At 49.0% G+C, this 19,859-nt stretch overlaps 4 protein-coding genes across 8 annotated transcripts; 3 read left to right on the top strand and 1 right to left on the bottom strand.

The window, feature by feature from the left end:
- Window positions 1-543: 543 nt before the first annotated feature.
- On the top strand, window positions 544-1,514 carry LOC121595464. The gene is made up of 2 exons (XM_041919471.1): window positions 544-804; window positions 880-1,514. The coding sequence occupies exons 1-2, from the start codon at window positions 583-585 to the stop codon at window positions 1,141-1,143; spliced, it is 486 nt and encodes a 161-aa protein (XP_041775405.1). The 5' UTR covers window positions 544-582; the 3' UTR covers window positions 1,144-1,514.
- Window positions 1,515-1,642: 128 nt separating this feature from the next.
- LOC121595463 lies at window positions 1,643-4,710 on the top strand. 2 transcript variants are annotated; one of them, XM_041919470.1, is made up of 9 exons: window positions 1,643-1,928; window positions 2,002-2,146; window positions 2,219-2,420; window positions 2,520-2,885; window positions 2,963-3,159; window positions 3,214-3,379; window positions 3,455-3,555; window positions 3,642-3,649; window positions 3,729-4,710. In XM_041919470.1, the coding sequence occupies exons 1-9, from the start codon at window positions 1,903-1,905 to the stop codon at window positions 3,742-3,744; spliced, it is 1,227 nt and encodes a 408-aa protein (XP_041775404.1). In that variant the 5' UTR covers window positions 1,643-1,902; the 3' UTR covers window positions 3,745-4,710. The 2 variants fall into 2 exon arrangements, with proteins under 2 accessions (XP_041775404.1, XP_041775403.1); XM_041919469.1 differs by having other exon boundaries at window positions 2,219-2,885.
- Window positions 4,711-5,352: 642 nt separating this feature from the next.
- On the bottom strand, window positions 5,353-18,144 carry LOC121595461 (dnaJ homolog subfamily C member 7). 2 transcript variants are annotated; one of them, XM_041919467.1, is made up of 4 exons: window positions 17,615-18,144; window positions 7,928-8,178; window positions 6,796-7,845; window positions 5,353-6,716 (listed from the first exon to the last, which is right to left on the bottom strand). In XM_041919467.1, the coding sequence occupies exons 1-4, from the start codon at window positions 17,806-17,808 to the stop codon at window positions 6,598-6,600; spliced, it is 1,614 nt and encodes a 537-aa protein (XP_041775401.1). In that variant the 5' UTR covers window positions 17,809-18,144; the 3' UTR covers window positions 5,353-6,597. The 2 variants fall into 2 exon arrangements, with proteins under 2 accessions (XP_041775401.1, XP_041775402.1); XM_041919468.1 differs by lacking the exon at window positions 17,615-18,144 and adding an exon at window positions 8,704-8,985.
- Window positions 10,452-15,041, top strand: LOC121595460 (zinc finger protein 850). 3 transcript variants are annotated; one of them, XM_041919466.1, is made up of 3 exons: window positions 10,452-10,471; window positions 11,512-12,555; window positions 12,633-15,041. In XM_041919466.1, the coding sequence occupies exons 2-3, from the start codon at window positions 11,541-11,543 to the stop codon at window positions 14,939-14,941; spliced, it is 3,324 nt and encodes a 1,107-aa protein (XP_041775400.1). In that variant the 5' UTR covers window positions 10,452-10,471; window positions 11,512-11,540; the 3' UTR covers window positions 14,942-15,041. The 3 variants fall into 3 exon arrangements, with proteins under 3 accessions (XP_041775400.1, XP_041775398.1, XP_041775399.1); XM_041919464.1 differs by lacking the exon at window positions 10,452-10,471 and adding an exon at window positions 10,482-10,787; XM_041919465.1 differs by lacking the exon at window positions 10,452-10,471 and adding an exon at window positions 10,884-11,400.
- Window positions 18,145-19,859: the final 1,715 nt, after the last annotated feature.

Here is a 19,859-nt window from a genome sequence, read left to right as displayed (position 1 = left end):
TGGTATATGGTGTGTTTGTGGTCACGTCAGGGTGATTGTCACCATGTGGTACGTGATGGTGATGTAATTGATGCCTGAAGGTCAATCCTGGAGCCGTACATCATCTCTATAGGGAGCAGTGCGATCACAGAGACTAAGAATGCACTTACGGATGCATAATCAGAAAGAGAGAAATGTCGAATGTTGCCAAATGCACAGATGTGGCTGATGTTGATACATACGAGATATGAGATAAGTAATGAGAGACATATTTGTGGATTTATGGATAGCATGAACTGCAGACGTTACGATTCTTTTGATTTAGTTTTTGCAAGCAATTTGCCATGTTATTGAAGATGTGAGTAGGAGACGTGTCCAAATTACGACAATATCCAAATGTACTGTATTTTCTTGAGAAATTGACCTAAGCATTGAAAGCATCTTCGAGGAAGAATTAAGTCCATGGCGTAGACTCATCAGAAGATCAGAAAATTTCAACTCCAACAGAATGTACAAAGACCTCCACCGTTTCCCAACACGCATCGTAGCAACCTGTTCATTGCTTTTTGCTTAGCAACCTCTTCGGTCGGGTGTCTCCATTCGATGAGGAAGCGTCCACAGAAGCAGCCGTCATACCTAGAGGACTTCTGGCACGAATCGACCAATCCATCCAGAATGTCCCGCTGCAAACCACCGAAACCGGTGTCCTTTCCCGCACCGATACGCTACGAATGGAGCAAGGCGTACCTGGCCCGACCGAAGGATAACCTCATCGCCCATCCGGACAGCTTGCTGAAGCATCCGTTCCGGCCATCGTTCGAGAAGGTAAGTTTTTGAGGAAAGAATTGGTTTTAAGCAAAGGAGTGTATTTACTTTCTAAAAACACACGTACACACACAGCATGGTGATCCGACCATGGACTGTCTGCTCGACTGGTCGTACGCGAGAATTTGGCACTCGGAGGCGGAAGCGTTTCGCCTGAACCGGACGTTTGCGGAAAAACCGCCACCGAAGAAGAAGTTTCCGATCTACGCGAACCGTAAAGCGCCACTGGTGGAGGTGAGCAAGGAACGGTTCAACATGAGACGGTTCCAGAATGTGCCGGCCAAGGTGGAAACACGGCGTACCGCAGCAGCTCCATTGCGCCCGTTGTGTACTTTTTGAAGGGTGAAAATTGGTCGTTGAGAATTGTAAATTCCTACGAAACTAAATTTCCCACGCCATTTCGTCTAGTTGTGCAAAATCTAGTGTATATCACTGTAGAATCTCGTGCGTGAATATCTCCCCCTCCAACCGCGAACAGAGCATTCTCTCGCACTGTTCCTCTCTCAAAGCACGGCTCCCCATTTTACGCTCACAACTTCTCTCCAGTTTCCAGTAAACATGTGCGTTCGAATTGCTGCGAGCGAGTGACAAAGCAAGCGCTACTGCCAGCTGTCAAACGTCCTTCGCCGAACGTATCCTTCCAACGTGCGTGTTGTACGAAAAGAAACAGAAAGAGATGGCAAATGTTAGAGAGCATGCGAAATAAAAAAAAAAGAAACTGGTAAAAAGAAGGGAACACTTACATCAAAAACACCTTTCTTCGCTGCGTGTCGGTGTCACAGGCTCGAGGAGTTTTGTGTTTTTGTGTGCATAATTTTCCACCAACCTCCCAACCGATCAACGATGACTAAACTTTAGGGAAAACTGGCTTGGTTTGTCGTTTTTAGCGCTTTAGTTTGTTAAGGAAATAGGCCCTCCTCAGCTGTGTTTGTTAGAAACCAAAAATATCTGAATTCGCTCCAGGATTCTTTGAGTTCTGTCGAGTCCTACCATCAGCCACATAGTTTTTTTCGATTACGTACCAGTGTTTTCCCCCGTTCTACCTTGACTCCTCCATCCCCGAGTGGTGCTGTGTTTTGTGTCGTCACCTGCTTCCGGATGGCAAAATTACGAAGCATCTTCAAGTAAGAATTTCTCGATTGTTGTTCCAAAACCACAAAGTGACTCATATATGATATCTCTTTTTTTTTGTTGCAGAAAACACCTGATCCCGAATCTGGAGCGCAAATGTCGCCTGTGCCTGTCGGATAAGGAAATCGTACAATCGATCTTCCAGTCGGACAACAGCAAGGAAACAACCGACACGCTTGTGGAGAAGATCTTCGAATGTACCGCAATCATGGTAGGCGTTGCGACGACGGCAACAACTTGATGTGTTTATGTGATGTTTGAGTATCCCTTTCCTTATTGTTAGCTCTCCAAAGACTACGACTACCCTTCCCCCATCTGCGAGGACTGTGCACTAAAGCTGGACGAGTTCTTGCTATTTCGCACGAAATGCTTGCGGAGCAACGAGATCTACCGATTCAATCGACTTCACAAGCAGCGGCTTCTATTTACCAGAAAACCAATCACGACAGAGGACAGTGGTGGAATACCTTGTGAAAAGCTGGATAGTGAGTCTACTGCATCAACAGACGAGCCGGATGTTACTGGTGGTGTTGGTGGTGATGTGTATCCCAAAGAGGAAATTACTATCCCTTTGCCCTACTCAGTTCCTGCCGTGGTCATTGCCGAGGCGAGTGGATCGAGCAGCTCCGACAGTCGGACAGTTATCGAGCAGGAACGATGTACTGCCGAAGGTGATCCGGAACAGGATCACAGTTCGATCGTGACGCTAACGTTGCAAAACGGAGAGGAAGAAGTTACAGAAAGTCCCTCAATACAACATCAACAGCATCAGCAGCAGGAGAATGAAACGGGATGTAACGGGAACCATCAAGGTTCGTCCTCGTCCGGGTTGGACGAACCAGAGGATGAGGAGATCCCGCGTTGGAAGAAGCCACCGGATCCGGACGATAGTGAAAGCACCGGACGGTTATCTCCCGCACCCGTTGTACTTCTCGTGGATGAAACGGACAGTATGATGGGATATTCTATGTTTTAAAAAACCGCAAGAAGTTAGTACTTACTCAGAAATCTGTTCTATTTCAAACAGCTACCATAAGTGAGGCTGAAGACGTGGAGGAAGTGATACTACTACCTGCCGAGCTGCTGGACCCTTCCCCGACGACAGGTGACGAACTGGAACGGGTGGAGATGATCGGCGACGTAAAGTTCCCGATCGAAACGATTGAGCAGCTCGACCAGCTGGAACGATTAGTTCGAACGTGCGATACGGCGAGGGAGCGCTATGTAAGATCTTCAGAATCTCCTATTTTCGACCTCGCTAACCTTTCACCTTCCCAGATCACTCTGCTGCGACGGCTGAAAACACACGATACCTCGCTCAGTGACACATATCAACGGTTGTTTGCGGACCGGCTGCTGATCCACTACAACTACGATGGCATCTCGCCTAAGTACAACAAACGACCACTGAAAACGTTGCTACTGTTCACCGAATGTATGGCTGGTAAGTGGTTGAAATTGGGACGAAATGATTTTGATGATGTCGCTAATGTTTCTGTTCGCCTTGGACGTGTTCTAGTGGCCTGGGAGGACCATATGGATGCCGGTAGGGTTAGGGAGGCTGTAATTGAGGCTGTGAGAAAATCCCATAATCGCTACAATCAGTACAACCATCGGAAGGTAAGGATCATTGGTCTGTTTGTTTGTAGATGGTTCTTTTATACTCATTTTCTTCATATTCCCATTATCTAATGTCCTTCGTCTAGCGTGCCAGGTAAGATAGTATCTTAGTATACCTTCAAGAATTGCCTTTAATTCTTCCCCTTTTTCTCAAATTTTGATTAATTATAAAGCTACGAATGGTTATAGCTGAAGATACCCCACTAAGTAGCGGTTCAAGTGAGGGAGCAGATGAATCCACAAACTGCCAGCGAAGAAGCCGCATTAGTTACACGTTTTATCAAAACACTCCCCAATTCCCCTGAGAGGAGGTTTGTTTTCACTACAACATTCACTACGACACAGTTTTCTATGACACAATACACAGAATCGTACGGTTATTAGAACGAATAGCTAGAAAATTGCTACCAATAAGCATGGTTGACTGTTGAGACACAGAGCATAGTAATAGTAGTAGCAGTAGCATAGAGAGTATTAACATAGACGTAAAGAGTGAGTACGCACATCGTGTGTTTAGAGCGAATCGAACCAACTACACCGCGCAATTTGCAATTACCAGTATTACAATGATTGTAGTAGTCTCTATTTAGCAAAAACCTTCACTAGTGGACTAGTGCGTGATATACTTAGGCAATAAAGAACGACACTACTGACTGTAGGAGCTGAGTAGACAGACAGTGACGGTAGCAGCTCGGATTTAAGCAGCAACGTGTTCTTAGAGAAATTTAAAACAAACCCCAGTGATAGTTATGTGAAGCAACAAACAAACGTACAATGTACTAACGTCCTGCGAACGGAAACAGCGCTTCACTTTTATGGCAGCCATTAGTAGCAGTAGTAGTAGTAGTAGTAGTAGCGTGAGCAATACCAGTTAGAAATTATGTCAGTGTACACGTCAGTATCAAATCTTTTCACGCCGTTTTATCAGTTGCTGATGAGTGCGTACTTTTGTTAAAAGTGTTCGTAAACTTTTGTACCTTTACATAAGGCCTGCGTGCGTATGTGTATGGCGACTGCGAGATGCCATTTTTGAGCCATTTTATTGTGTGTATGTGTGTGTCTAGATAGAGTGATATCATGATGAAAGGGGACCAGCATAGGACACGATCCCCCGCTCCCATCTCCCATCTCCCAGCCAATGCTCCACTAAAACTCCAATTAACTTGGGCACTGTTTGCCATTTTAGCCTATTTTAAAGTTTCAAAAAGAACGAGCAATATCTGAATAAGCGGCCGTTCCTACTGAATAAAAAAAAAACAAATTTAAACACGTTCAACAATAATGATAACATGATAAAGCACACTGTTAGTGAGCATAAATAACGACAGCAGCAAGAACAACCATACAGCTGTGCACTTACACATGGCGTCCTTATCAAATCAAGCAATATTGCACTTGCAATCGAATGCAAGTTGGCTGTGTGGTGCGTGCGGTAGGATGGTATAATGCAAAGGAGAATTCGAGCTGTAGGGACAAAAGGAGCGAGCCACATTTTCACAAATTCATATTTTCATCTTTTCACGCGTGCACAAACATAAAGCTACAGGACAGGGGTTTACTTTTAAAATGATTATCTTACTATCATGAGAACGGATTTCTCTCTATCTCTCTTTCTTTTGTTATAATGTAAAGGAAACGCAAACTAATACTGTGAGAAAGATAGCAACACTACAAGGGAATAAAGTGCAATACAATCTTCCACATAACGTTACACACATACACACATCTTACGCCAGAGTGGCGTCGTTTCGTTTCTTTCAAATACCGCTCCGAGGGGACAAATCACCGATTTAGATGTTGTGTTCTTTTTAACGTTTAATTTCACCTGTAATTCTGTGTATGCGTTAGTTCTGTTGCTTCCCCTAACATCGGATTACATTGTATCATCATTGTTTCTGTTTTATGTATTGTTACTGTTTATACGAACTTAGTTAGAACGAAGTAGTTGCTTTTCGGGACACAATTTTTGTTTAAAAAGCATTTCAGTAAATTGATCCGAATCCAAAAAAGAGAAAAGGAGCAAGTTCTGCTGCAGTCACGTAAGACCTCACTATCGGGGACGGCGTATTGTAAAAATGTGTGGTAAATGGCTAGCCGTATTTCTAATATCAACAGAGTGGAAAATTGTTCACACAGTTTCTCTAAACGGACCTTCAAAAACCCCAACTACGTACCGGGTAGCGGGTTAAAGAGAAAGCGAGTAGAATGTAACAACGTTCATACTTGATCTCAAAATTTAAAAAAAATTGAAAATTCACCACTTTTTACGCTCATTCATTGCGTTTTCATAAATTAAGTTCATAGTTACATTCACCGAAAGCAGTGCAGCACTACAAGTTTGTTCAGAGGCAACAAACCGTAGCAATGCAGGGGTAGCAAACAACTACAACGATTTTATAGCGTGTTACGGGTACTGTTGTTACATTCACTTATTGTTGGTTGCATTACTGTAGTACAAAAGTGATGATCGGGGCAAAGGAATTCACAAACAGAGTAACAAAAGTGATTTAAAAAAAAGGTCATCCACGCACTTTGCGCAGAGGACGAGTACGAGCTAATTACAGTAGTTTGAGTTAGATACGGATCTCCCACGGTCATATACTTTACTACCTTGTTTTTTTTTTGTTTTGTTTTGCTATGTGTTTTTTTACCTTAACGAAGAAGGAAGTGTGCTCACTCACCACCGTTCGCTCTCTTTCTCTTTCTCTCTTTTTTGCCCTCCATTCTAAAGAGTACACCCCTGTGCAAGCAAAAGTGTCGCAAAACACAAACGCTACGCCAAACAGCGGCACGCGTCCTTGTCCTTCTCTGCCTTGTGCGTTCCGCATACCTTACAACGGAATACGGACGGGGTGAGATGGGGAAGGGGCACAGACCACAGACAGTATGGGGTAGTAGTACTTGTGTCGTTTCTTCACGGTTGATTACAATATGCGCTTAAACATCTAAGTATCTGCTGCACTCACACACCTCACCTTCTTTCACATAAATCATGCGCACGAGAGCTAGCAAGCAGCAGCAGCAGCGTCACACGGTATGTAATTAACCGAAATGGAACGAAAAGTTGGAACTGTTGCCACCGCCACCGCCCTGGAAGCCGCCGAACCCGTAGTCGGACGGGAAGAAGAACTGTCGATAGATTTGCTGCGGATCGATGTCAGCTGGAAAAGGTGCAAAGAAAAATAGTTCAAATTAAGCTTCGCCGTCCCTAGTTGGTTTACGCATATCTGCTTCGTTTACCGCTGTGGTTCATCTCCTCCAGATCCTGGCCACTGTCGTAGCGCGATTTCTTCACCGGATCCGACAGTATCGTGTACGCTTCGCCCAGCTCCTTAAACTTGCGCTCCTGCTCCTTCTTCTCCTCGTCCGTCGCGTTCGCGTGCCGGTCGGGATGGTGCACGAGCGCCCGCTTGCGGTACGCCTTCTTAATCTCATCCTCGGACGCCTGCTTCGTGACGCCCAGTATTTTGTAGTAGTCCTTGCGCTTCGACTTCTTCAGCTGGAACTTGGCGTCGCGCAGCAAATTCTTCACCTCCGGCGAACGGTCCGACTTGAGCGCCTTTTCGTAATCCTTCACCGCTTCCTCGTAGTTTTCCATGTTGTAGTACAGCTTGGCACGCTGCAGCAGCGCCTTCATGTACTTCTCGTTCAGCGCCAGCGCACTGGAACAGTCCGCAATCGCTTCGCGCAGGTTGCCGAGCTTCGAGTTCACCAGCGCCCGGTTGTAGTACAGCTTGCTGTTGATGTCCTTGTTCTGGGGATCGAGCTCGAGCGCCTCCGTGTACGTTGCCAGCGCGTCCCGGTACTTGCCCGACTTCCACAGCTCGTTGCCCGATTCCTTCTTTTCCTTCAGCTGCTTCGCTTTCTGCCTCATCGCCTTCGCCTTCTTGTGGTCCGGGTCGAGCATCAGCGCACGCTCGAAGTGTAGCAGCCCCTTCTCCAGGTTGTCGCTGTAGTACAGCGTCAGCCCGCGCACGTAGATCGCGTCCGCGTTCGTGCTGTGCGTCTGCATGATCGAGATCGCAATGTTGCACGCCTCCTCGAAGCGTTCCAGCATCGCGAGACACTCCGCCTTCAGCAGCTTGTTCTGTATACTGCCCGGTGCAATCTTGATTGCGTTATCGCAGTGATACAGACAGGTGCGATAGTCCTTCTTATCGTAGCAGGCAGCCGCTTTCTCGTTCAGGTCGCGCAGCTGCTTCAGGCTGGCAATCTCCTCCCGCAGTGCCGTGTTCGAGGGGTCCAGCGTGAGAAACTTGCGAATCGCTTGCTCCGTACCGATGACATCGCCTGGAAGGGAAGGGGAAATGGTTCAACGATTGAAGACAGCACATGATTTTCACCCATTCAAGGGCATCGCAGCCCTACTTACCGAGCATTAGGGAACATTTGGCCATACGGACGTATCCCTTCTCGTACTTCTCGTCGATCGTGATGGCCGTCTTCACATCGTTCAGGGCGGACCGATAGTCGCCGAGCATCATGTAGCAGGCGGAACGGTTGCCATAGTAGGCGGCCGTACCCGGGCTCAGGTGAATCGCTTCCGAGTAGAGATGCAGTGCCGCCTCGTACCGTTTCAGCTTGTACTCATCGTTTCCGGAGTTTTTCTTCTCCTCTGCCAGCCTGTTGGAAAATGGGGGAAGCAAAATCGAGAAAACAAAATGTAACTCTATTAGTACGGTTCGTTCTACACCTTTCGGAAAAGGTCACACCTGGTGGGGGCGGGGGGGGGGGGGGGGGGGGTAAACGAAACGTAGCATTTTTTTCTTTTTTTTTTTCTTTTGCTTTGCTTGAGCGACTGTGCAATCGAATTCAGAAGCTCAGTTATAAATATTCACCGTGAACGGCGAAATATACAATGGGGTGAGGTAGGCTGTAAGGGTTACGGGGTAGGTTAGAGGAAACGATGGAGCTCGCTACTCCCCCCGCGACCTATGTGTAAGGAGGTGATGGGTGACGCAAATTTGACTAGAAGGGAGGAGGGGGCAATCGTAATCGAATGATATTCGCGACACTGCCCCTTTACTGCCCCGTCCATTAAAAAAGGTGCTATAATTAAAACACCCTTACTACTGTGCACGACGACTGAAACTGAAAAAAATGCACTTTGGACAATATTTTATTCGACGTAATAACACACACACACACCTTTCGATTGCCACCACTTCCTCCATTGTGAAGCACTCAGCAGCACGATGTTGTAGCGTTAGCTTTGCTGGTATTCACTTGCGAAATGGGCTCGCACGCACTGTGCACCGTGTCCGTCCTGGCCGGTGGAAATTGTTTGCCAACGAAAACAACTTTTCTTCCCTGTTCCGTTTCTGCAAGAAAGGAAATTGTTTCCAAATAGCAACCAATCTCTCACCCCCACGAGCTCGCACCAAGGGCACAAAGTGAGCGAAAGCCAGGTCGGTGCAGGGCGTTACTGGATGAAGGCTACTTAACGTGGGCGCAGCACGAGCACTCGCTGACAGTTGTGCGCACAGTTGAATGGTGAAGTGGGTACTAGGAGTACGGGTGGTTCTCGAAATATGTCAAATGCCGTCAGGCGATTAAAATGCAATAAATTTTCACAAAAAAACTTCTTAAGAACTACTTGAAAAATATTATCTCTTCGAAAATTCTTGATATTAACCTGAATACGGTCTGTTCTCGACATTGGAGAAGCGCAGGACGCGCTAAAATTAACAATTCATTTATCAAATTGAAACGATTTGCTCTATTAATTGTAAGATGTAAAAATGCAATTATTAAAAAAAACATTTTGTGTAAATTTTTAAAATCTCATATGTAAATATTCTGTAGAAATCGTGTTTAGCAAACGATGTTGTAAATCAAAGAACTGAATTAAATCCAACTTATCCATTTCAAACAACCTTTTTAGGTAAAAAAATATATTCGAGTTATTGACATTTCAGGACAGTTAAAGAACACGATATTCAATCGTTTACAGTGACACAAAGCGATACAAATGCATCTCTTGAAAATGTGATGTGGTATAGTTTAGGGCAAACAAACACGAATTAAAAAAAAAGGTTCACCAATTTCTGGACAATCAGAATTTCTTTGTCAGTATCTGATCTGATCTTCTGATTACAGTAGAGTATCGATTTCCACGGATAATACAGGCGTCCAGGAGTTACGACGATTCGTAGATACGACGATTTAGATTTTGACAGTTAAAAGATGTCATTGAGACGAAATTGATCTATTTGTTTGAATTTCTGTGCAGATAACCATTACAAACATATTTCCTCAGATTCTACAACTCCCTGATCTTGAATATCTATATCGTGTAAACGGAAATATAAGATTTCATAGATTCCTACTCTTCAATTTCGGTTATAAACTTTATATTCACAGATATTCGACATACGACTATTTCAACTAACGCCTTGCTTTAGGACATTTTTTCGGTCCCAAATACAGTCGTATCTCTGGGGACACCTGTTCAGATAAGTTTAACCAATCGATGCGTTATCAGTAGAATATTTTGTAACTAATTGACTTTAGTTGTAATCATTCTTCTTCAACAAATATGAAGTTTGAAAAGCAATAGCAAGGTCCACTTTTTTTGAGTCCACTTTGAAAGGTCCACCTGAAAATCGTTGCAAATGTTCACCACAACTTAACAGCTGTCAAATTTATCAGCACGTTTAAGCCATCCACCTCTTAATCCACCCCCGGTCACTCGAAATTGTACTATATTTAGTGCAAATTTGCAAATTTAGTTCGATAATAAAATAATAAAATAAACCGCTCAACAAAATTTTATTTTTGAAGAAACCATGAACGACCCAACCTCTTCGCCATACTGCTCACGGGTTCATAGTGATGGTGCACGGGATCGGAACTTTAGCTCCGCTCCAACCTTCAACTCCCAATCCGGCCCGCTTGCGAGCTGTCAAACCGAAGGGTAACAAAAAAATCCTGCCCAATTTTTCTCTACCAATCTTTGCAATTGTTTTCAATTAGTTAACACAGTTTATTTTCTTACTTTTATACACTGAACGGTGTAACGAATAACTAAAGCGTGCGGGGGGAATGTAAACAAAGAAGTGTGTCCGAAGAGTAGCCCACAGCACCTCATTTTGATTCTCCAGTCGCCGCTAGCCAGAAGACCCGTGTGTGTATGGCGAGGGGCCTTGATACGATGGATGCCCAAAAGGAGGAATAAAAGTGAAGTGAAATTTGTGACCATTGCTCGAGGCTGCGGCAATACCCCTTTGCATGTAAGCATCTTTGTGTAGCCGGTCGAGTACGATTAGCAAAACAAAATCCAGATATTTATAGTAACCAAACGCACCCGGCCCACGGCTGAATACGAGCGAATCGAACGGTGGAACGAATGTAAAGGCGATTATTTTCTAAAATGGCGCATTGAACGTGTTAAATTCATCGCCCATTAGGTGGTGGGCCGATGCGAACCTCGAACCAACCACATTCCATCACCCCCAGTCGCACCTCTCCCCTCACAACCGACTCGCTGTGTACGCAAATCAGCTGTTTGCACCCCCGCAGGAGTTTTGTTTTGATGTCGGACAATTATTGAATAACCTCAATTTTGCTAGCCATAACCTAAGTTTGTGCTACCAAACAAATCGGCCTCCGTTGGTTGGCTGTGCCCTCAGCCTCCTCCGTGTGTGTACCGAGGCGAGCACCCATTCGTTCAACCACCGACATCTACTTGACAGCGCTCGCGCCCTCTGGTGGCAGACAAGCGTACCGGCGTACTCTGTTTTATCTCCCACGAAGCACGCGTGTGTGTGGCTGTGGGTATGTGTATGTGTGCACAAGTGCCGAAGCTAAAAAGAGCTGTCATTTCTCGATGCGCGATGGCAAGCGGTAAAGCAAATGGCAAATACTTTCATCTTCGTTGTTGTCGTTCTTGTGCCGTGTCTCATATTTCGAGAGCAAATTTTCGGTTGTACTAATCGTGTGTCCCTTCTTCTACAGTGGGGTAACCGTGGCGTAGCGTGCCAGCCATGAACCACAACAACCCATTGCCTCCGCTTTGGCAAGTGGCAACTACTACCGGCGGACACCAGCCGCGAATGAACAGCAGTGCCGGCAGCAGCACGAGCAAACTCACCGCCGGAAGCATTTCCTCTGTGAAGTACGTGTCCAATGCACGGCCTACCATGAAAATCATCAACATCCCCAACCAGCAGCAAGCGTCGATGACGGCCACCAGCGATGGGACGCTGCTTTTCGGCACGTCCATCGGAGGAGCCGGTTCGTATCTAACAGTGACGAACGAGCAGCGGCAAATGCAGCCGCCACCACAGGTACGCCGACCGGTGACAACCACCACCACCACCACCCATGCGGCACTGCTGAACGAATCCATCCTGCTGCAAACGCCGGACGGTCGGGAGTACCTGGTGGACGAACGGTCGATACAGAACATCGATCAAATACCGCCGGAAAACTTGATCTACATGACCGCTTCCGAAGCGCTGTCGGTGGTCGATGCCGATGACGTCGGCCAGCTCGCGATTGTGGACGAAAGCCAGCTCGCGCTGCACGATTACGTAGTGCCGGCGGAGGCGGCGATCGATCAAACACAGCACCAAGTACAAGAGCCCGCCACCTCCGCCGAGGCACAACAGTACGCGGAAGAGTGCGAGGTGACAGAGGAAGTGATTACGGACGATTGGGTGCAGCCGCAGGGCGAAGAGTGCGTGCAGGTGACGGTCGACCAGCTCGGTGTGAGTGCGGTCGTGGTGCAGGAGGAGGACGACATTTCCGTCCCGCTCGACCAGGACCAGTACACGCTGTCGCGGCCGTATCCGTGCGATTTCTGCAGCCGGCGGTTTCGCAAGAAGAGCAGCCTGCAGAACCATCTGATGGCGCACTCGAACGATCGGCCACACTGTTGCAACCTGTGCGGGGCACAGTACAGCCACCGGGCGGATCTGATCAACCATCTGAAGCAGCACGCGTACTCCGTGGCGGAGCAGGACGAGCTGGCGCTGCGCAGTGACCAGGAAGCGGAATGTATGTTATTTTTCATCGTTTTTTTTTGCATTTTCCGTGAGCTCATTGTTCTGTTGTTTCCCTTCTTTTGCTTTCAGATGATCTGCCCGATCTGGGGCACACTTCCTCCGGCGCCGGCGGCCATAGCATGAAGCATCGGTTGCGGCACTCGAGCGACGACGAAGACATGTACATCCAGAACTCGATGGTGAGCTACAACTCGCAACCACCGATGCAGCTGATTTCCACCACGCATTACGGTGCTTCTTCCTCGTCGACGATCGGCTCTTCCTCGTACGCGCATGACATACCGATGGAGCAGCCGCCTTACCTCGAGAGCGTTCCTCCCGTGCTGGAGCAAAAGTACGCGCTCGGCAAAATGGATCCGACCGGCCCGGCAACACTTTCCGTCACCAGCGGCACCACCGGCAAACGTACGCCGCGGAAAAAGCAATCCCAATCCACCCAGGATACGCGAACGGCACGGACAAAGCCCGTGTTTGCCGCGAAAGTCGGCAGTCGGCAGATTAAAAAAGAACCCCCGGATCATGGGGAAGGTGGTAACGCCATATCATCGCCACCTCCCACGAGGACGGTCGCAGCGGACTGGCGCAAACCGTTCGTCTGTCAGCAGTGTGGCGCATCGTTCGCGCGAGAGAAAGCGCTCCTTTCGCACGCCCGCACCCATGCCGGCAGCACGCGCTACGATTGCGCACTGTGTAATGCGCATTTTTGGGAGCAGTCGCTGCTGCGGGACCACGTGCAGCGAGCGCACCCGGCGCAGGAAGCTTGGGTGGCCGACCATGAGCCGTACGGCAATGCGCACGGAGCGATAGAGCTGCCAGTGGTAGCCACCACCACCAAGCAGTACAATTGTGATAGCTGCAGTGCAGTTTTCTTCGAGCTGGACCATCTACTGAACCATACGCACCACGCGCACGGCACATTCGAGCAGCATCAGCAATCGAGCTCTAACCGTAGTGTGTTGGTGAAGCAGGAACTGCTGCAAACCTCCAGCAAAGTGGAGCTGGAAAGTGACCGTGAAGCGGAAGCCACCGACCAGGAAGCGATCGAGGAGGACGAGGAAGAGGATGGCGAAGAGTACGAAAATCTCGAGTACACGATCGAACATTACGAGCAGCAGGCGCCGCCGCCGCAGCGTTCGAACGAACCCGACCAGTCCGCGCTGACGTGTCGCGATTGTGGGGAGTCGTTCGACAGCGCGATGGATTTGCTCGAACACAGTGAGGTGCACGGTGGTGGCGCCGCCCAGTACGAACCGCTCGAGTGTCAGCTGTGCGGGGAGAAGTTCCCGGACGAGGCCAACATCAAGCAGCACGTGCAGGACCGGCACCGGGACGAGCTGACCGCAACATCGTGCGCGATCTGCGGCAAGCGCTGCAAAAGCCAAACCACGCTGATGAAGCACGCGTGGGACCATTCGCGCGAGCGGGCCCACTCCTGCTCGAAGTGTGGCAAAACGTTCCACCACATGACGCGGCTGAAGCGGCACATGGACTCGCACCGCAACAAGGCGGTCCGGTGTGAGGTGTGCAAGGAAGAGTTCCCGGACGGCCGGACCCTGATGAACCATCGCCATTCGCACACGAAATCGAACGAGTATCCGTGCCACGAGTGTGGCAAAACGTTCGGTTCGCGCTCGTCGCAGCAGATCCACATGCGCATCCACACGGGGGAGCGGCCGTACGCGTGCCGGTTCTGCTGGAAAGCGTTCGCCGATGGGGGCACGCTGCGCAAGCACGAGCGCATCCACACGGGCGAGAAACCGTACGCGTGCCCCGTCTGCCCGAAAGCGTTCAATCAGCGCGTGGTGCTGCGCGAACACATCCGGGCGCATCATTCGCAGGCGGACGCGAAGCGCGGCTCGCCGGATCAGCCGTACTACTGCACGGTTTGCAGCTCACCGTTCGGCACGACCGCCGATCTGGTGCAGCATCTGATCGAGCACAGTGACACGAACACGGCGATGAAGCGCAAACCGCCCACCTTCCCGCGCAAGTACAAGCGGCGCCGAAAGCTGAAACCGCACGAGCTCGAGCGGCTGCAGAGCGGCCGGCGGAAGCAGAAATCCAAGCGCCAGATGGACAATGAGGAGGAGGAGGAGAGGAAGAGGAGGAGGACGATGACGATGGGAGTGGGGGTAGTGGGAATCAATTCGAGGACGGTACGACAGCGCGCACAACGGATCGCACGGTGGTGGAACGAGCGCGCGGCGATAGTAAACCAACCGGCTCCTCGTTCGTTCGCTACCATCCGGACGGGACGCGCAAAGCAAGCACGCGCGAAATGTACCTTGAGTATGACGACATGGGAGGAGGGAGCGCCACGCATGCCCCCAAGGCATCCTCGCAAGGTATGCTGGACGTCAATGGGATCAATCTGCTGAGCAATGTTGTGCTGCTGCACGGACAGCAGGAAGAGCCGTCCCACGCGCACAACAACAACCATCTGCCCGAATCTCCTCCCCAGCACATGTTCGGGGAGTTGCCCAAAGCGAAGCAGCAGCAGCAGCAGCCACCGGGAAGTTCGCGCATGATTTACACCCAAAAATCAACCACAAAAGCAGCCCCAGCGTCGTCCCGCAAAACGCCATCCTCCCGGAAACGGTCAGCCGCCAAAGAGCAACGCCCGGCGGCAGCGCCACCGCCGCCGATGAAGCTGGAACCCGACGAGGATGATCCTGCCATCGCGATGGAAGCGTTGTTCCGCGGGCGCAAACGTAACGCTTCACTACTGCCCGAGATCCCGCCGCACCGGATCTCGTCCGTCGGCTTCCCGCTGCTGGACGATGGCAACACGGACGACCCGATGGACGAGCCGGAGCAGCGGGCGCGCCGCAGTACCGCCTCGTTCAGCGCCTCGGAGGACGATCTGCTCAGCCAGCAGCTGCTGATGGAGATTTCGCACAAGAGCAAGTACACCGAGCGGTTCAACAGCGACACGCTGAACGATCTGGAGGAAATACTCCGCTCGCCCGTCAAGGGTGCCGGTTCGCCGGCCGTGACCAAACGTGTCACGACCGTTCCCTCCACCAGTGCTGCCAGTAAGAAGCAACAACAAAGTGCTGCTGCCGCTAAAAAGCCAACCAGCCAGCGTAAGCGAACGGCCGCACCGAAAGCAAAGGCTGCGGCGAAGGTGAAGAATAAATCTGCCGCTTCCTCCGCTGCCAGTGGTGCCGGTTCCTCCAGCAGCAGGCAGCCACCAAAGCCAGTGGAAAAGCGGGCGGCCCGAGAACCGCCGGCAGTGTTGCGCAGTCAGCGGCTTACGCGCCGCCAGCTCGAGCGTGAGGTGAACTTTCTCAAGGAAGCGTATGACGCCGGTGAACCGGTGCACGAGGCAACGGCTGACGGGTCCGGTGGCTCATCGTCCCCCGCGGTGGTAAAGACAGAAGCGGTCGACAAACGCTCCTTGCTGGATGGCGCCACGACCGGAGTGACTGAGGCGCTGGACCGACCGGACAGTTCCGAACGCTTGGCAGCGATGCTGCTCAACGATGGCCTTCCGGACGAATCGGACAGCAGCAGCAGCAGCGGTGAGGGAAGTCGCCGTAGCAGTGTGATGTCCACCGCAGCGCGACAGACGCATAAGTACGGTCCGGAATCGTACGCAGAAGGATTGCAGATGATGGAAACGGTGGAGGAGGAACATGTGGTAAAGCAGGAGGATGACCAAGGGCAGGGTGATCATGCCTATGAGCTGGGTGACGACGATGTGGGTGAACTGTATCTGGATGATAACGACACTACTACTACCTCAGCAACAACACCAGCCGCAGCCATCGGTGACGAACCGTTGCATCGATGTTCGATCTGTTGCGCCTGCTTTGATGATCGGGCACAGCTCATCCTGCACGTTCCGGTGCATATTTAGGTGTGTTAGTGTGTGTGTAATAAGGTGCCCTCTGGTGCATGCTAGGCATGCCGGTTTTGATGCGTTATATTGTTTTCTAACTGCCAATTTAAATCCTCTGTACAGTGTGCATTCATAAATTAGTGCCCCCCCAACGAGCCGTTTCGAGCGAATGATGGGGGGAGGTTAGCTTTTAAAACCTAAAGTCTCACAACTTTTTTTTTGTTAAGTTTTCCATCAACTTATTAAGGATCGCTTCTTAAAAAAGAATCCTACGAAAAGTGTCCGCGAAAGTCGCAGTTAAAATGAAACCCGATTACTTGAGCAAATAAAATCGTTACAAGTTAAGAGAGCTCTTGGCGTGTCTCTGTGTGTTTTTGTGTACATTTTTCATCTAAAAATCTCGCAACAAAAACCGCAACAGGAAACGGTGGGCACCGCAGAACGCCTTCACAGATAAACGCGCCCACCTCACACGCGATAAGACGCAGCGGGAGTAAGGTTTTAATCTTATTTCTCCCCAAAATAATTATCTTACTGCAACAGTTTTGATTGTTTGCAATTATAGTAGGCAAATAGTGTTACAAAAATCCAATTCGGAGGGCCACCCGGAACACCACCGTGTCCCAGTTTGTGCAACAATGGGAAGTGTGCGGATGATACCTTCCTGCGTTAATTGTGTCTACCTCAGATGCGTAATTGTTGTGCCCTCGAAACAGATGCCAAACCACTGGGACCGCTGTTGTTGTCGTAGAACATTAAACAAAGGATGGGTGCGTCGTCGTCGCCGTCGTAGGTTGGTGGGGATTGTTCGGGCTGGCGGGCAAATCGAACCGTTTGCAGTGTCGTGCGGGTGTAACACAAAAATAAATCACCCGTTCAGCTTCAGACCGTTAGAGGGATGTGTATCGCAAGTATTGATTTTGCTCTTGCTTTTCGCAATAGTTAGACGCAGACGGATACCGAAAACAGGGTCAGGGCCGTTTCAGATACTTTTTGTTACTACGGAACCAACATAACCTCCCCTGTTGGCTGTTGGTCGTGGGAAAATTTCTCTCACTGCACGGGCCGACAAGAACGTCATCTCTCCCTACCGTAGAGGAGGAAATTAACCAAAAACCTAACCATACAAATGTGCCATTTTGCTACACCATTGACGCACAAACGCATCAGACGATCGATCAGAGAAAGAGAAAGAGAGGCTACTCACATGTTAACATCGACCGGCACGAATTCGACCTCATCCGAATCCTGCTCGGAGGCGACCTCCACCGTCTCGCTGGTGTCCATCGTTGACGGTGTGCCCGCCTCCTTCGGTGCGCTCGTTTCCGGCTGATCCTCGATCATAATCACATCCTCCGACTCGGAATCGTTGCCGAGATCAATAATCGGTGTATCGGACATGTTGGCTGCACCCTCACCACCACTGCCTGCCTGCCTACCTGGGGACCCTTCTGTACTGCTTCTAATGCGTACTGCGTATACCACCAACAACCAGCACGGCACCGGATTTTACACTTTGATCCTGCTGCAAGCAGTGGCCCAATAGGGGGACAACAATCAATGGGAGGAAAACCCGGGGAAAACTGGACACGAACCGCACACACGAACGCACGCACACGCACACGCACACGGATGGGGGACTGCTTTTTTCCCACCGTTTCGTAGCGGAAAAGGGAAAATTTTTGCTACGAAAGAGTAAATAAATAACCTCTCTCGGTGGTACACAAAAACAGCAGTAACAGCAGCAGCAGCAGCTGGTGCAGTACGTGCGCGAGAGAAGGTTAGGGCACGGTGACGTTTCATATTGCTTCACCAGCTCATTCAAACGCGCGTTTGACGTTAGGGAGCAAAATAAAACGGGGAAAATTGAGGAGTTGCTCAAAACGAAATGTTTTTGTTTTTTTTTTTTTCTAATGATGACTTTCGTGGAATCAACTAATTACTTTAGCTAAAAATGCACTCGAATCCGAGAAGTGCATGAATTCCAGAGCACTTTGAAAAGAAGAGTTCCTATTTTTGCCTAATTCAAACTAGAAATCGAATCGAGGTATCGAACGTTTTCCCGCTCCGGAACTATTTCCTTTAGTCCAGTAGTTGAAACTTTCTACGAGAACAGATTTTATATTTACTCCGGCTCTGGAACTGAAGCTGGAACTGAACAGGAACTTATCCCCAGTGTCACAACTCCACTAAACGACCACCTGCTGCGGAGCCATAATTAAACATGATAAGTACGTAAGATTGACGAAAATATGTTAAGCTATTTACACCGGCACCCACAGTCTAATGACAGCTCCACAGTACGATTGCAACATTCCCCTAATCGATTGCAAAACTCCCCTAAGTGATTGCAAACATCCACAGCTTGCTTGCAACATTCCCCTACCGATTTGAAACATTCCCCTATGTGATTGAACTATTCCCTTATATGTTTCGAAACCCTGTATTACAACTCATCATTACATTGCTGTACTTTTCTTGCAATGTGTTTCGACAAGTTCATCTAATCATGACCTATATAGCCTTCTAACTTTCCGAGCAAAAATCTATACGAATGGTCGTGTGGTCAGATACGTGGGTATCAACACCAACGACCATTACTCAAATCTCACTTGCTTTCAGTGCTGGCGATTTCCATTGGAATTTAGTATTTAAACAATCGTATCGCCGTTCTAGTTCTAGCGATGCATAACTTCAATGCGAAACCATACAACAGTACAGAGGAAATGAGAAAGCTCTCCTCCAAGCGATGAAGCTCCACTGGTTGGGTATCCCATAAACAGATGGCGCCACCAGCTTTTTTTTGCTATTTTTAGAATGCATGAGTCGTTTGCCGTCTGCTAAACGAAGTCTTTCTATATGCCGTTTAGGTTGAGAGCTTGAGTCGTTTAAAACCCGTTTAGTGGTCGTTTAGTGGATTTGTGGCACTTGAGACCCGTGTATATGACCACACGATCATTCTTATAGTATTTTGCTTGGAAAGTAAGAATGGTATATAGGCCATGATTAGATGAAGCTAGACGACATACATTGTAAGAAAAGGACAGCTATATAATGATGGGTTGTAAAACGCCATCTATTGAGCAAACCAGTGAAGCTATGGAGTTTTCGTTTTTTTTCTTCTATGGATGCTTGATTGTCCAGTCGTTTCAGCTTAATGTGTAGCGTTTGGGATAGTCATCAGTCTGATTATAGTTTGGTGATGGATTCTCGAAATTGCACTCATGGGTAAAGCCCACTTTCTAGCATTGCTACTCCAGCTCCGATTCCGGCTAAATCAAACCAACGGCTCCGCTCAAAGCTGTTCCGAGCCGTCGCAATCGTCTGTCCCGTTTGGAGCCCGGACTACAACTAGCTAGCTGATATGACGGCTCCGGACGGTACGATTCCGAAAGCTCTGGACAGCTCCAGCGTCTCAGGACGGAGCCATCAATTTAATTTCGCCAAAATCG

The sequence above is a fragment of the Anopheles merus genome, chromosome 3R (assembly GCF_017562075.2).
Source record: "Anopheles merus strain MAF chromosome 3R, AmerM5.1, whole genome shotgun sequence".
Classification (NCBI taxonomy): domain Eukaryota; kingdom Metazoa; phylum Arthropoda; class Insecta; order Diptera; family Culicidae; genus Anopheles; species Anopheles merus.
Note: the sequence above shows the minus strand (reverse complement) of the source record. Positions and strands in the feature narration are given on the sequence as shown.